Source organism: Mustela lutreola, chromosome 12, assembly GCF_030435805.1.
Source record: "Mustela lutreola isolate mMusLut2 chromosome 12, mMusLut2.pri, whole genome shotgun sequence".
In the NCBI taxonomy this organism is placed as follows: Eukaryota; Metazoa; Chordata; class Mammalia; order Carnivora; family Mustelidae; genus Mustela; species Mustela lutreola.
Window position 1 is genome coordinate 73742863 of NC_081301.1, and position 12946 is coordinate 73755808.

Genomic DNA, 12946 nt, shown 5'->3' on the forward strand with positions numbered 1-12946 from the left:
ATGCTGCATCTGGCAACACTGTTGGTACCTTTTTTCAACAGCATTTGCTCACTTTGTATGAGCACTTTGTATGTTACATTTTGGTAATTCTCACATTATTTCAGGCTTTTTCATTATTTGTTATGGTGATCTGCGATCAGTGATAATGACTTGATGAAAGCTTAGAGGATGGTTAACACTTTTTAACAATAAAGTACTTGTTAATTAAGGTAGGCATATTGTTATTTTTAGACATTATGCTATTACACACTTAATAGATTGTCAGTATAGTGAAGACATAACTTTTATATGCACTGGAAACTAAAAAAGTCATTTCACTTACTTTGTTGTGATAATTGCTTCATTACAGTGGTCTGTAACTGAACTTGCAGTATCTCTGAGGTATGCTAGTATTCTTTCTCAATTGAGTAGACTTGGTACCCTTGCCAAAAATCACCTGCTATCGATGTGTGCATTTATTTCTAGATTTTAATGTACATTCTGTTGATCTGCTTTTCTGTTTTTTTTTTTTTTTTTTTGCCAATACCACTCTAAGTTGATTCTAATTAATTTTTTTTACAATGTGAACATTAACAGTGTCAAATAGCAAAGCTACAAAAAGCCATAAATACTATTAATAAAAATCGAGCCTAAGACATAATTTATACCAGAAAATGGAAGAAACACAATCTTTTTTTTTTTTTTTCCTTTACTAACTTCATGAGGTTCAAATATAGGTCCAGAAGTTCCAAATGATTATGTGTTGATTTTTTGTGAAAAGTCTTTATACAATAAAATAGGTTTTTTTTTTTTAGATTTAAAAATTTTTTTTTATTTATTTGACATAGAGAGACACAGCGAGAGAGGGAACACAAGCAGGGGCAGAGGGAGAGGGAGAAGCAGGCTTCCCACTGAGCAGGGAGCCCAAGCTGGGGTTCCATCCCAGGACCTGGGGATCATGACCTGAGCTGAAGATGGATACTCAGTGATGAGCCATCCAGGTGCCCCCAAATAGTTATTTTTTAAAACTGAAAGAATGAAGTTTATCTCTCGTATTAAACTTTTGTTTTCTTTTGAATGTTTTCTTTTCTGTGTTGAACTTGAAATAACCGTTCACCGATTTCATTTTCAATTGACATAAGATGATTTCTTCCTTGCTCTTGATGCTTCTTAAAAAACAAAAATATTTCTTACATAAGAGAACTTCTGGCCTCATTAAGGTCTCTGTAATTGGGTGGCTTTCCCTTTTCTGTTCAGTAATTTCTGCTAACTATATAACTTGTTACCTCAGCCTTTTCCCTGTAATTTTTTTTTTTAACAAAAGGTTTAAAGTATCTTTAACCATGTTTGTTTTGAGTATCTTTAACTTGTCAGAAGACAGTAATTATATTTACATGCTTTCTGAATATTCCTGGAGCCATGCTGCACTTGAAAAGTGGTTTTCCACAGCCCATGTAAAACAGAATATGACAATTAAAATTGTCAGCCCATGTATCAGCCCATTGATAGGTTTTTTTTTTTTTTTGAGATTTTTATTTATTTATTTGAAAGAGAGAGCATGAAAAAGGCAGGAAGGGAGAGGGGCAAAGGGAGAGGGAGAAGCAGACTCCCTGCTGAGCAGGGAGCCCCATGCAGGGCTCAGTCCCAGGACGGTGAGATCGTGACCTGAGCCAAAGGCAGATGCTTAACTGACTGAGCCACCCAGGCATACAGTTTTCACTGTAAAGATGAGGCTTTGTGTTTATGTCTCCTGTTTTGCTCATTTAGTGAAATGATTCACAGTATACAATTCTTCATTGCTAATCTTACTGGATTAGGGGAGGTAACTTGAAAGGGAGAAACTGGTGTTCATCAGTCTACCATCCTACCCCTGTGCCACGCAGCCTCCCAACTTTGAAGGCAGACTCTAACCAAATGAACATGGTCCTACTGTGCACTGTCACATATGGCTTTTTTTTTTTTTTTTTTAAAGCTTTATTTATTTGAGAGAGAGTGAGATCAACTAAGCAGGAGTGGGAGGGAGGAGGAGCAGAGAGAGAGGGAGAAGCAGACTCCTCACTGAGCAAGGAGCCTGACATGGGACTCAGTCCCAGGACCCTGGGATCATGACCTGAGCCGAAGGCAGATGCTTAACCAACTGAGCCATCCAGATATTTCCTATATGGCTGATTTCTACACAATCATTAGTTACTGTGAATGCTGCCATTGCTTGGTGCGCAAAAGTGAGAAAGAAATATTCACTCCACGGTGAGCTCTCAAAGAATTCTAGCAACAGGGGCACCTGAGTGGCTCAGTGGGTTGGGCCTCTGCCTTCGGCTCAGGTCATGATCTCAGTGTCCTTGGTTCGAGCCCCACATCGGGTTCTCTGTTTGGTGGGGACCCTGCTTCCCTCTCTCTCTCTCTGCCTGCCTCTCTGCCTACTTGTGATCTCTGTCAAATAAATAAACAAAATCTTAAAAAAAAAAAAAAAGAATTCTAGCTACAGCTTATGAGAAATGCTGGACTAGACTCTGGGACCTCTGCATACATTGCTGTCTAAGAACCAATTGTGTGTGTCTGTGTTAGCCTTAGTCAGGCATACTTTCAGGCTTTTAAGTATCTTTCAAATGATGAGATTGAAATCGGTGGATTTAAGTCACATCTGGAACTCTAGCTGCAGGGGAGTCTGGGAAATGCTTTTTAAAAAAAAATTTTTTTTTAAAGATTTTATTTATTTGACAGAGACCACAAGTAGGCAGAGAGGTAGGCAGAGAGAGAGAGAGAGAGAGAGAGAGAGAGGAGGAAGCAGGCTCCCCGCCAAGCAGAGAGCCCGATGCGGGGCTCGATCCCAGGACCTGGAGATCATGACCAGAGCCGAAGGCAGAGGCTTAACACACTGAGCCACCCAGGCGCCCCTAAAAAATTTTTTTTTTATATTTTTATTTTTTTAAGCTTTCAACTTCTTATAGTACAGGAAGATACAACTAGATGGAAATTGGGATATATATTGTATGCCAGTACACCGTATTTGCCATATTGTTAGATATTTTTTTTTAAATGAAGACTTTTTTGCCCATTTGTGTAGTAAAATTTTCTTTTTTTTTTTTTTTTTAAAGATTTTATTTATTTATTTGACAGAGAGAAATCACAAGTAGACGGAGAGGCAGGCAGAGAGAGAGGAAGGGAAGCAGGCTCTCTGCCGAGCAGAGAGCCCGATGCGGGACTCGATCCCAGGACCCTGAGATCATGACCTGAGCCGAAGGCAGCGGCTTAACCCACTGAGCCACCCAGGTGCCCCTGTAGTAAAATTTTCTTAAAGCAAGTCTTTAAAATGTTGGTTTGTTCATTCAGAATTTTTTAGCACCTGCCGCGTGCTTGCTCTATTTTAGATACATTAGAGGCATTTAAAGCAAAGCAGATTTCTGCAATCATGGAGCTTTAATTCTAGCAGGGAGATACAGATAATAAGCAATGCACAGAGTTAAATAAATGGTCTAGCGTACAAGTTGTATAAAATAACTGACATATTGACCAGTGAGATACTAGATATTAAACCGTGTGATTTCTTATTTGGATATATCAAGAACCTTGGGTTGCTACTACTTTTTCCTCAAAACCTTGAGGAAATGAAGGAACCCCTTGTGGTTGCTTTTGTCATTATCAGTGGTGATAAGCTGGTAAGGGTATGGGATGAATTTGATTACAGGATTGATATATGTGATGTAATGGGGCATCCATTGAGTATTCAGAAGTTTATAGAACTGACCTGATTGTTCCCTTAAAAGTTGTTTTGACACAGGTTCATATGTAATCAGTTATTGAATAGTTCAGTTTTCAAAGTGTTCAGTTATTTTTGAATCATCTTGTGTTAGAAGGTGGTAAGTGCTCTGGAAAAAGACAGTAGATTCAGGCGAGGGCTGTGGGTATGCTGGAGTGTGGAGGTAGTTTACAGAATTAAATAGGATGGTTGGAGTGGGGTTTATTGAAAAAGTAATACTCAAGCAAAGGAAGTTTGGAAGTTACTCAGGCATTAGGATATCTGGCAGAACGTTTCAGGTAGAGGAAATAGCTTGGGCAAGGTAAGGATTGGAGGAAAGCAAGAAGGCACAGCCAGTATGTCAAGAGCAGTGTGAGTGAGGAGAGCTGTAGGTAGGAGATGAGGTCAGGGAAGGAAGGCTGAGGGTGTTCCCTAAGGCCCTTAATACCCCTGAAATGGACACATCTCAGGACTTTGAGCAGAGTGGTGACAAGAATTACCGAAGGTTTTTTGTTGCTGTTTTCTTTCTTTCCCCCTAGGGGTTTAAAAGAATCAGTCAGGATGTTTTATGAGAATAGACTGGAGAAGGCCAAAGGTGGAAGGGAGATTAATTAGAATGGTTGATTTGCCTATGGTAGTAGTTATGGTGAAGTGATCAGATTCTGGATATATTTCGAAAGTAGAATTATCAGGATTTGCTGATGGATTGGATGTTGGATGTAAGACAGTGAAGGAGGAGGTTAAGGTTTTGGACTAAGAACTGGAGAGAGAATTCTCTTTATAATTGGAAAAGCTGAAGTGAGAGCACACTGAGTAGGGAAGGGCAGATCAGGGATCAGTATTGGATATGCTGAGTTTGTAGTATTATTAGAGACCCACGTGGAGATGTTGAACATTTATGAGACCTGATGAGATCACTAAGGAAGGGATTGGAGTTAGAAAAGGACAGGAAAGAGCTGAGCTTGGGGCATCCAGTGAAGGAAACTTAGATAACACAGCCAAATGGGGAAAGTATTTCCAAGAAAAGGGAGTGACCAGTTCTATCAAATGTGGCTGTTAAGACAAGTAAGATGAGGACTAAGAACTGACAGTTGAATTCAGGAATTGGAGGTCCCTGGGACTGACAAGTGGGGTGGGGAGAACCCGACTGGAGTGTGTTTAGGAGAGGAGGGGAAGAAGGGACTTGTTAACAAGTGTGGGTAAACAATACTTTGCTTTTGGGAGGGAAGAGAAATGGGACAGAAGCTGGATTTAGGAAGTGGAGCATAGAGAGTTCATTTTTTTTCCTTCAAGACAGGGAAATAGCAACATGATTTTATGATGATGAAAATGACTCAATTAAGGGGCTTATACCTAAACTTCATGGTCAGTTTTTATAGTTATGCCCTTGTATGCAGTCTCAGTTTCTTTGCCTCTTTCTTGCTTTGCCACAAACTTGGTGAAATGCAGCACTTCTTCCAGGTGCCTGTTCTCTGAATTACACAATGCTGTAACAAACACAGACTTTGAAAATAGAAAGTTTTTGTGTTCTCTGGGACCACTCTGGCCTTAGGCTATAAAAAGTGACCACAAGGGCAAAACTGGCTTAGCTCTAGGATGATGGGGTTGAGAGCTGGCCTTCTTCCTGGGGGACTCTCTAGTCCCAGAAAGCAGAATTCTTTGAGGTTATCAGATTCTTTAGTGGAGATGATTTGTCAGAAATTCTAGGACTGGCTGTTGAACATTTCCCACAATGATGAGGTATGGGGTATTGAGGATGTAGGAGGTTATTTGGAATTACAGAGTTTTCATTAGCTGTTGAGCAGTCTCTTCCTGCCTTGTGATTGGCACCTCCAAGTCCTTGGCTTCCAAGTTTCCTGAGTTCTTCTGGACAGGGTACCCCCTCACAACTTTAGTTTTTCTTTTTGTCACTGTGGGCTTAAACATATCTTAATTTCTCTTTATTGCTTTGCTGTTTATTTTATTCTAATCCTGGGAGGGAGAGGACAGGAATGCCTGTTGTTTGACTGTATTTTGTTTTGAATTGGAAGTTTGAATAATTTCTTAACTGTTGAAATAGAATTGGTTGTGATTTAAGTTAACCAGCATTAACCTTTCCAACTCTATCAGCTTTAAAAAGAGTCACACTAAGCTTTTCATGAGAGGTGCTATTAATGTACTTTTAGAGAAAGTACTACCACCCAGCAAGTAGAAGTAACTTAATTAACCTTACATTTATGGCTGCAGTAGTGCTTTTGAAATCACAGGACTTTTTTTTCCCCCCCTCCTTTGGATTTTTGATTCTTAATTTGGAGATAGGAAAAAATTACTTTGACTTTGTAATCTTTTCTTAAGTCAGTTAAAAGAAAGAATAGTCAGCAGTTTTAAATTTCTTGCCAGCCTAAAAAATAGTCCATGACGACCCATGGATCAGATCTGATCTACTTCTTGTTTTTGTAATTTTTGTACACAATCCTAAATACATGTTTCTTTTTTATGATTGAATTAATGAAAAAAACTGAAAAAAAATCACATATATTTTACTGAAATCATGTGTGTTTACTGAAAGTTCTTTGTTAATTGAAGAAAAACATCCAGAATACCTCTAGTTTTAAAATCTACTACATTCTTTTGTATATTTGTTTCCCTTTAAATAGCTTTACTAAATAGTGCATAAATATGTGAGAAACTTGTTGAACTGGCTGTCATTGTTTTACTGTCTAGTGATGCCACAAAATTCTGCTTCAATAAGCAGTGATATGTAAAATTAAAAGATGTCCAGAATCTTTTGTTTGTTTGTTTTTTGTTTGTTTGTTTTTCTTTTTTTAGGGGGTGAATGGTTGCAAAATAAATCTGAAAAGTTGTAAAGATTCTGTGAATGATGTGTACCTTCTTTTTTTTTTTTTTTTTTTTTAAGATTTTATTTATTTATTTGACACAGAGACAGAGAGATCACAAGTAGGCAGAGAGGCAGGCAGAGAGAAAGGGGGAAGCAGGCTCCCTGTTGAGCAGAGCGCCTGATGTGGAGATCGATCTCAGGACCCTGAGATCATGACCTGAGCCGAAGGCAGAGGCTTAACCTACTGAACCACTCAGGTGCCCCAATATGTACTTTCTAATAACAAAACTGGTATTGATTGAAGGAAAATATGTATTTTTTTTTTTAAAGATTTTATTTATTTATTTGACAGAGGGAGAGAGATCACAAGTAGGCAGAGAGGCAGGCAGAGAGAGAGAGGAAGAAGCAGGCTCCCTGCAGAGCAGAGAGCCCTACGTGGGGCTCGATCCCAGGATCCTGGGATCATGACCTGAGCTGAAGGCAGAGGCTCAACCCACTGAGCCACCCAGGTGCCCTGAAGGAAAATATGTATTAAGTATATTAAATGAGATGACATTATAGGTGGTTTTTTACTGTGTACATAGTTTGTTATTAAAAATTGTTCTTACATAGAAATAATCTTACACACTTACCAGTATTTGACCACTGTGTGAATAGTGGACACTAAGTACAATGCTATAGTTTGAGTATAGGACTATAAGAACAGGAAAAGATAATGTGAATTGTCTTAAAAGAAATCTTAACACTAGATCATAGATTGTTGTGTTAGGTTTTTTCATTTTTATAGCTCTAGGATTTTGATAATATTTTACTGACTGGTTTTAGATCATGTAATAGTCACACATTTTTGCATTTTTTAAAAGATTTTATTTATTTGGTAGAGATGACAAGTAGGCAGAGAAGCAGGCAGAGAGAAAGAGGGGGAAACAGCTTCCCACTGAGCAGAGAGCCCGATGTGGCACTTGATCTGAGGACCCTGGGATCATGACCTGAAATGAAGGCAGAGGCTTAAACCCACTGAGCCATCTAGGCGACCCCATTTTTGCATTTTGAAGTAACTTGCCAGAAGCACATAAAACTCAAACATTCTCCTTTGGTTTCCAGTTTCCCATAATAACTTTAAGTGGTATGGTTTTTGTGATGTCTAATATATACAAACTATTGTGTATTTAATACAACTAACATTTTTTCTTTTAGATTATCTGCAATGTTGAAATGAAGTAACTCAAGATGAGCAAGTTAAAAGTGATATCAGAGAAAAGGTACTGTAATTCTAAATACCAGTATGTATCAGTTATGGAAATATTACATGAAGTCGTTATTTGAAACTCTTTATTTGAATTTATTATATTTATGTTTAAATAATTGTGTGTTGTATTTGTATTTTACAATTAATATTTATTAATGTTTAACTTTTCAGTTAAAGCAGGAGTTAGCAAATGACGACCCATGGATCAGATCTGATCTCCTTCTTGTTTTTGGATGGCTCATGAAATAAGAAGACTTTTTAACATTTCTAAATGGTTGGGGGAAAAATTAAAAAGAATATTTATATGAAATTGAAATTTCTGTATATATAAATTAAGTTTTGGAACACAGCTGTGCTTTGTGTATTGTCTGGACACTTGCTCTACAGTGGCAAAGTTGAGTAGTAATGACAAAGACTATATGGCATATGGTGCTTAAAATATATTCTGTCTGGCTCTTTCCCTCAGACTTTTAACTAACCCCTCAGTTAAAGTATTATTTCTATTAAAGTTCTTACGTACCAAGAAATTGTCCTTAGCAAAGTTTTACTGTGGACTCTTTCAGTTAAAAGTCAGACAAACTGATTGATTCTGTTTTGGAATTTTTTTAGCTAGATTGCTTTAACTCTGTTAAGTCTCTGTTTTCTCATCTATATAATGAGTGAAATACTAATGCTATCATTTTCAACTTGTGATGATTAAACAGTGTCTAGCAGGCTCAGTAAATGACAGCTTATTAATATTGATGATAATCAGTTTTTGCTTTGTAGCATTGTATGTTATATTTATATTTTACAACTTTGTGTTTTCAGGTATGGTTTGACTCTGTTTTATAATGAGAAATATATACACAGTTTAGATCAAGATTTGTTCCTTAAACTGTTAGGGTTTCCAGTTATTAACTATGTAATACAGTAGAACATATTTCATTGTTAAGTATTTTTGTAATTTCTATAGGAAAGGATTAGGTAGTGATTGTGTTTTATTTATTTTTTAATTAAAAAAAGATTTTATTTATTTTGAGAGAGGGCAAGAGCAGGGCAGGGAAGTAGGGGATGCGGGGATGGGGAGAGGGAGAAGCAGACTCCTTGCTGAGCAGGGAGCATAACGTGGGACTCTATCCCAGGATCCTGGGATCACCTGAGCCAAAGGCAAGTGCTTTACCAACTGAGCCACCCAGGTGCCCCAGTTTTTAAAATTTTTATTTTTTAAGGACTTCATTTATTTACTTATTTTAGAGAAGAGAGTATGTGTGCACACTGAGGAGTGAGGGTAGGAGCAGAGGGAGAGAATCATTGTCTTTTTTTTTTTTTTTTAAAGATTTTATTTATTTATTTGACAGACAGAGATCACAAGTAGGCAGAGAGGCAGATAGAGAGAAAGGAAGGGAAGCAGGCTCCCTCTGAGCAGAGAGCCCAGCGTGGGGCTTGATCCCGGATTCTGGGATCATGACCTAGCCGAAGGCAGAGGCTTTAACCCACTGAGCCACCCAGGCACCCCAACAACATTCAGTCTTGAGTACAGCATATTCTTTTTTTATGACCTTTCTTTAACTTTTTTTTTTTTTTTTTTTTTTTAAGCAATGCTTTGTAGTTTTCAGTGTACTGGTCTTTCAGGTTGTTTGTTAGATTTATTTCTTTTTCCCATGAAAATAACAGCTCTTTGTGTCTCCTCAATGGTTTTTGAGTGTAATATTAAGCTAAAAATGAGAAATGTGATATATAGGGTGGCCATACGCCTGATTGAAACTTGTTACTCTGAAAGATAGAACAGATACCAGGGCAAAGCAGTTAGCCACAAACACGTACCTACAGTTCCTGTAGAACAAGACCAGAGAAGTTACGAAAATAATGAATATAAAATAATTAGCATTTAATTAACTTTGGTAAAGGAATTTAAAGGATAATGGCTAGTTATTGCTGATGCTAGTATAAATTTAGGCAGTTTAAAATTTTAGCAAGTTTTTTCTGGTTGTCTATAACAAGTCACTTGGTAGTGTTGAACTAGAATTTATTGTTAAAGAAGTCTTTTATGCATTTAATTATAAGAAGTAGAGAACTAGTTACTCTTCTCTTCCAGTTATAAGTATATTGTTTCAAATTTACATATTTAAATATTTAACTTTCTACAAAAGAATGATAATGAAATTTCTATTTTTCATTGTCCTTTGATTTATGGTGGAAGAAAATAAAGTTATGTGTTCAGAATTTGGAAAGAAACAGTAAAAATAAAAATAAAGCAAAAGTAATAAAAGGTTAAAAAAGGCCTATAAATGAGGATCAGATGTTTCTGAAAGATAATGTGCATTTTGGAAATAAAACCATACTGTTAGAAATTAAATCTTAGTTTCTGTGAGTCATGTTTAAGTCTAAAACCGTAGTATATTTCTGTGAATTTTTTTTTCTGTGAGATGTTTTTATGAGGACAGCTCTCTGTTACCTGCAATTTAAGGTAAAAAAGGTGGTAACATTGATTTATAATATGAAGGTAGATTGCATAACACTTGCACTTACTTGGGCAATTATTTGTTGCAAAGATAGTATCTGCACATCATTGGGACTTTGGTAATATCCAAGAACATTTATGCTTTCAGAAAAATAGGTAAGACTGAGAGTAAACTCAAACATCAAGTAGTAGGAGACTACTACAATGAAACAAATATTTGAGTGATACTGTCTTTAAACTACTATTTGAAAGTTAACTTGATTTGATGTATTTCATACTGATCATATTTTTAATTTGATGATTTTCTCACTATATGGTAATTAACAATCATAAATCTCTGAAGTTTGGTCTCATTTTGATTCATCTAAAAGCAGGGTAAGTAAGGAAGATACATCCTTTTCTGAGTTGTGTTATTTAAAAATTTTCTCAGTGTAGTTCAGATTGTCCTTTGAATAGCCGTATAGCTTTACCCCACCCTCAAAATTTCCAAAGTCTAAAAATTATTCAGAAGGTAGAGCTGCCCTCTGGTGTTCACCCTAGATTCTTTCAACATTAGTGTCAACAGCCTTACAGTTTTAGAGCTGAGTTGGTGTGGCTTAAGATATTTTGTTCAGTTTTCATTCTGTAGATTAAAAAAGTAGAAATAGAGAGGGAAATTGATTTGCCTATGTTCTCAATTTCCATTTATTTGCCTCCCTTGAAAAAATCCATCCATCTGTTCATCTATCCATCATTTGAAATAGCATGATTCTTAGAAAGGAATCACTTCAATGAAAGGTTTTTTCCTTTTCTTTTTTTTAAAATATGTAATGTAATTTAAAATTTTAATAGTTACTGATAAATTCTTAGTTGGGGATAGAATTGACTGTGTGTTACTTATGCTTAGTGTGTCTTGTATGTTTGTGAATTTTTTGAATAGCAGATGTTTATTAACTACTGAAAAACAGTGAGATGATCTTTAAGAAAAATGTGAATTGAAGAAAATTTAAGAAGCACTCCATTATTAAATATCAGAATTTTGGTTTTCTTGGGGCACCTGGGTGGCTCAGTGGGTTAAAGTCTCTGCCTTTGGCTCAGGTCATGATCCCAGGGTCCTGGAATCGAGCCCTGCATTGGGCTCCCTGCTCAGCGGGGAGCCTGCTTCCCCTTCCCCCATCCCTGCCTGCCTCTCTGCCTACTTGTGATCTCTGTCAAATAAATAAATTAAAAAAAATTTTTTTTGGTTTTCTTAATGCAAATTTCTCTTAAGTTTGGGTTATAGAATTGTTTTTTTTTTTTTTTTTAAAGATTTTAATTATTTATTTGACAGAGATCACAAGTAGACAGAGAGGCAGGCAGAGAGAGAGGAGAAAGCAGGCTCCCCGCTGAGCAGAGAGCCTGATGCAGGGCTCGATCCCAGGACCCTGGGATCATGACCTGAGCCAAAGGCAGAGGCTTTAACCCACTGAGCCACCCAGGCGCCCCAGGTTATAGAATTGTTTTTAAAGATGTACTTTGTTCCTTAGTTTTCAAACTGTGCTCTCTTAATATCATTTCTCACCAAAAAGAACCAGGACTCTTTGGAGAAAGGGCTGATTCTAGGTCAGGAGCACAAAATGTGCAAGATAAATCTAGAGGAATAGTTCTCACATATTTTAGCCCAGAACCTCTTGGTGCTCTCTTAAAGAGATGAATGCTCCAGAAAGTTTTTGTTGATGTGAAGTATCTATTGATATTTTGCATTGTTATATATTAAAACTGAGAAATTAAAACCATTTTTTTAAAAGATTTATATATTTTTAGAGAGAGTACCTGTGTATGTGGAGGCTGAGGGAGGGGAGCAAAGGGAGAGGGAGAGAGAAACTTAAGCAGATGCCGTCCTGAGTGAAGAGCCTGATGAGGAGATCCATCTCATGGCCCTGAGATTATGACCTGAGCTGGAACCAAGAGTTTGACACTTAACTGCCTTTTGTCACCCACAGCCTCTATTTATTCACTTAAAAATAACAATAAACCAATTGTATAACAATGTTTTAGAAATAACTATATTTTCAACTGTGGAAGACTAGAATTATTATTATTATTATTTTTAAATTTTTTATTTTTTATAAACATATATTTTTATCCCCAGGGGTACAGGTCTGTGAATCACCAGGTTTACACACTTCACAGCACTCACCAAAGCACATACCCTCCCCAATGTCCATAACCCCACCTCCTTCTCCCAACCCCCCTCCCCCCAGCAACCCTCAGTTTGTTTTGTGAGATTAAGAGTCACTTATGGTTTGTCTCCCTCCCAATCCCATCTTGTTTCATTGATTCTTCTCCTACCCACTTAAGCCCCCATGTTGCATCACCACTTGGAAGACTAGAATTATTTTATTATGTTTTTGCAAATCTGATGTGTGGCATAATGGAAGATGGCTAGATTCTCTTATCTGTTTCTGAGTTTAATCTGTCTTGATCTATGTTACATGTAATATGTGCACATATTATACTTGTGTATGTAGTTTGTGCATGTGTGGTGTTCTTGTTATTATAGAATATGAAGAAAATCTGGGCTTACATAGATATGTGATTAGAAAAGGAGGAAGTACTTGAATCAAAGGCCCTTTAATGCATTAATTAATTATATTTATTTATTTGTCAAAGGGAAAGAGAGTGGGTGCAAGCAGGGGGAACAGCAGGCAGAGGGAGAAGCAGGTTCCCCACTGAGTAAGGAGCCTGATACAGAACTCGATC

The 12946-nt window shown here is 37.0% G+C and overlaps 1 protein-coding gene across 5 annotated transcripts in view; it reads left to right on the forward strand.

Annotated features, from left to right (window-relative positions):
• AGTPBP1 (ATP/GTP binding carboxypeptidase 1) overlaps positions 1-12946 on the forward strand; it is a 157523-nt gene that overhangs the window by 18898 nt on the left and 125679 nt on the right. For all 5 annotated transcript variants that reach the window (XM_059141476.1, XM_059141473.1, XM_059141471.1 and 2 more), the window contains exon 2: positions 7731-7795. In XM_059141476.1, the coding sequence (XP_058997459.1) occupies positions 7764-7795 (32 nt within the window). In that variant the 5' untranslated portion in view covers positions 7731-7763. The remainder of the gene's footprint in view (positions 1-7730; positions 7796-12946) is intronic.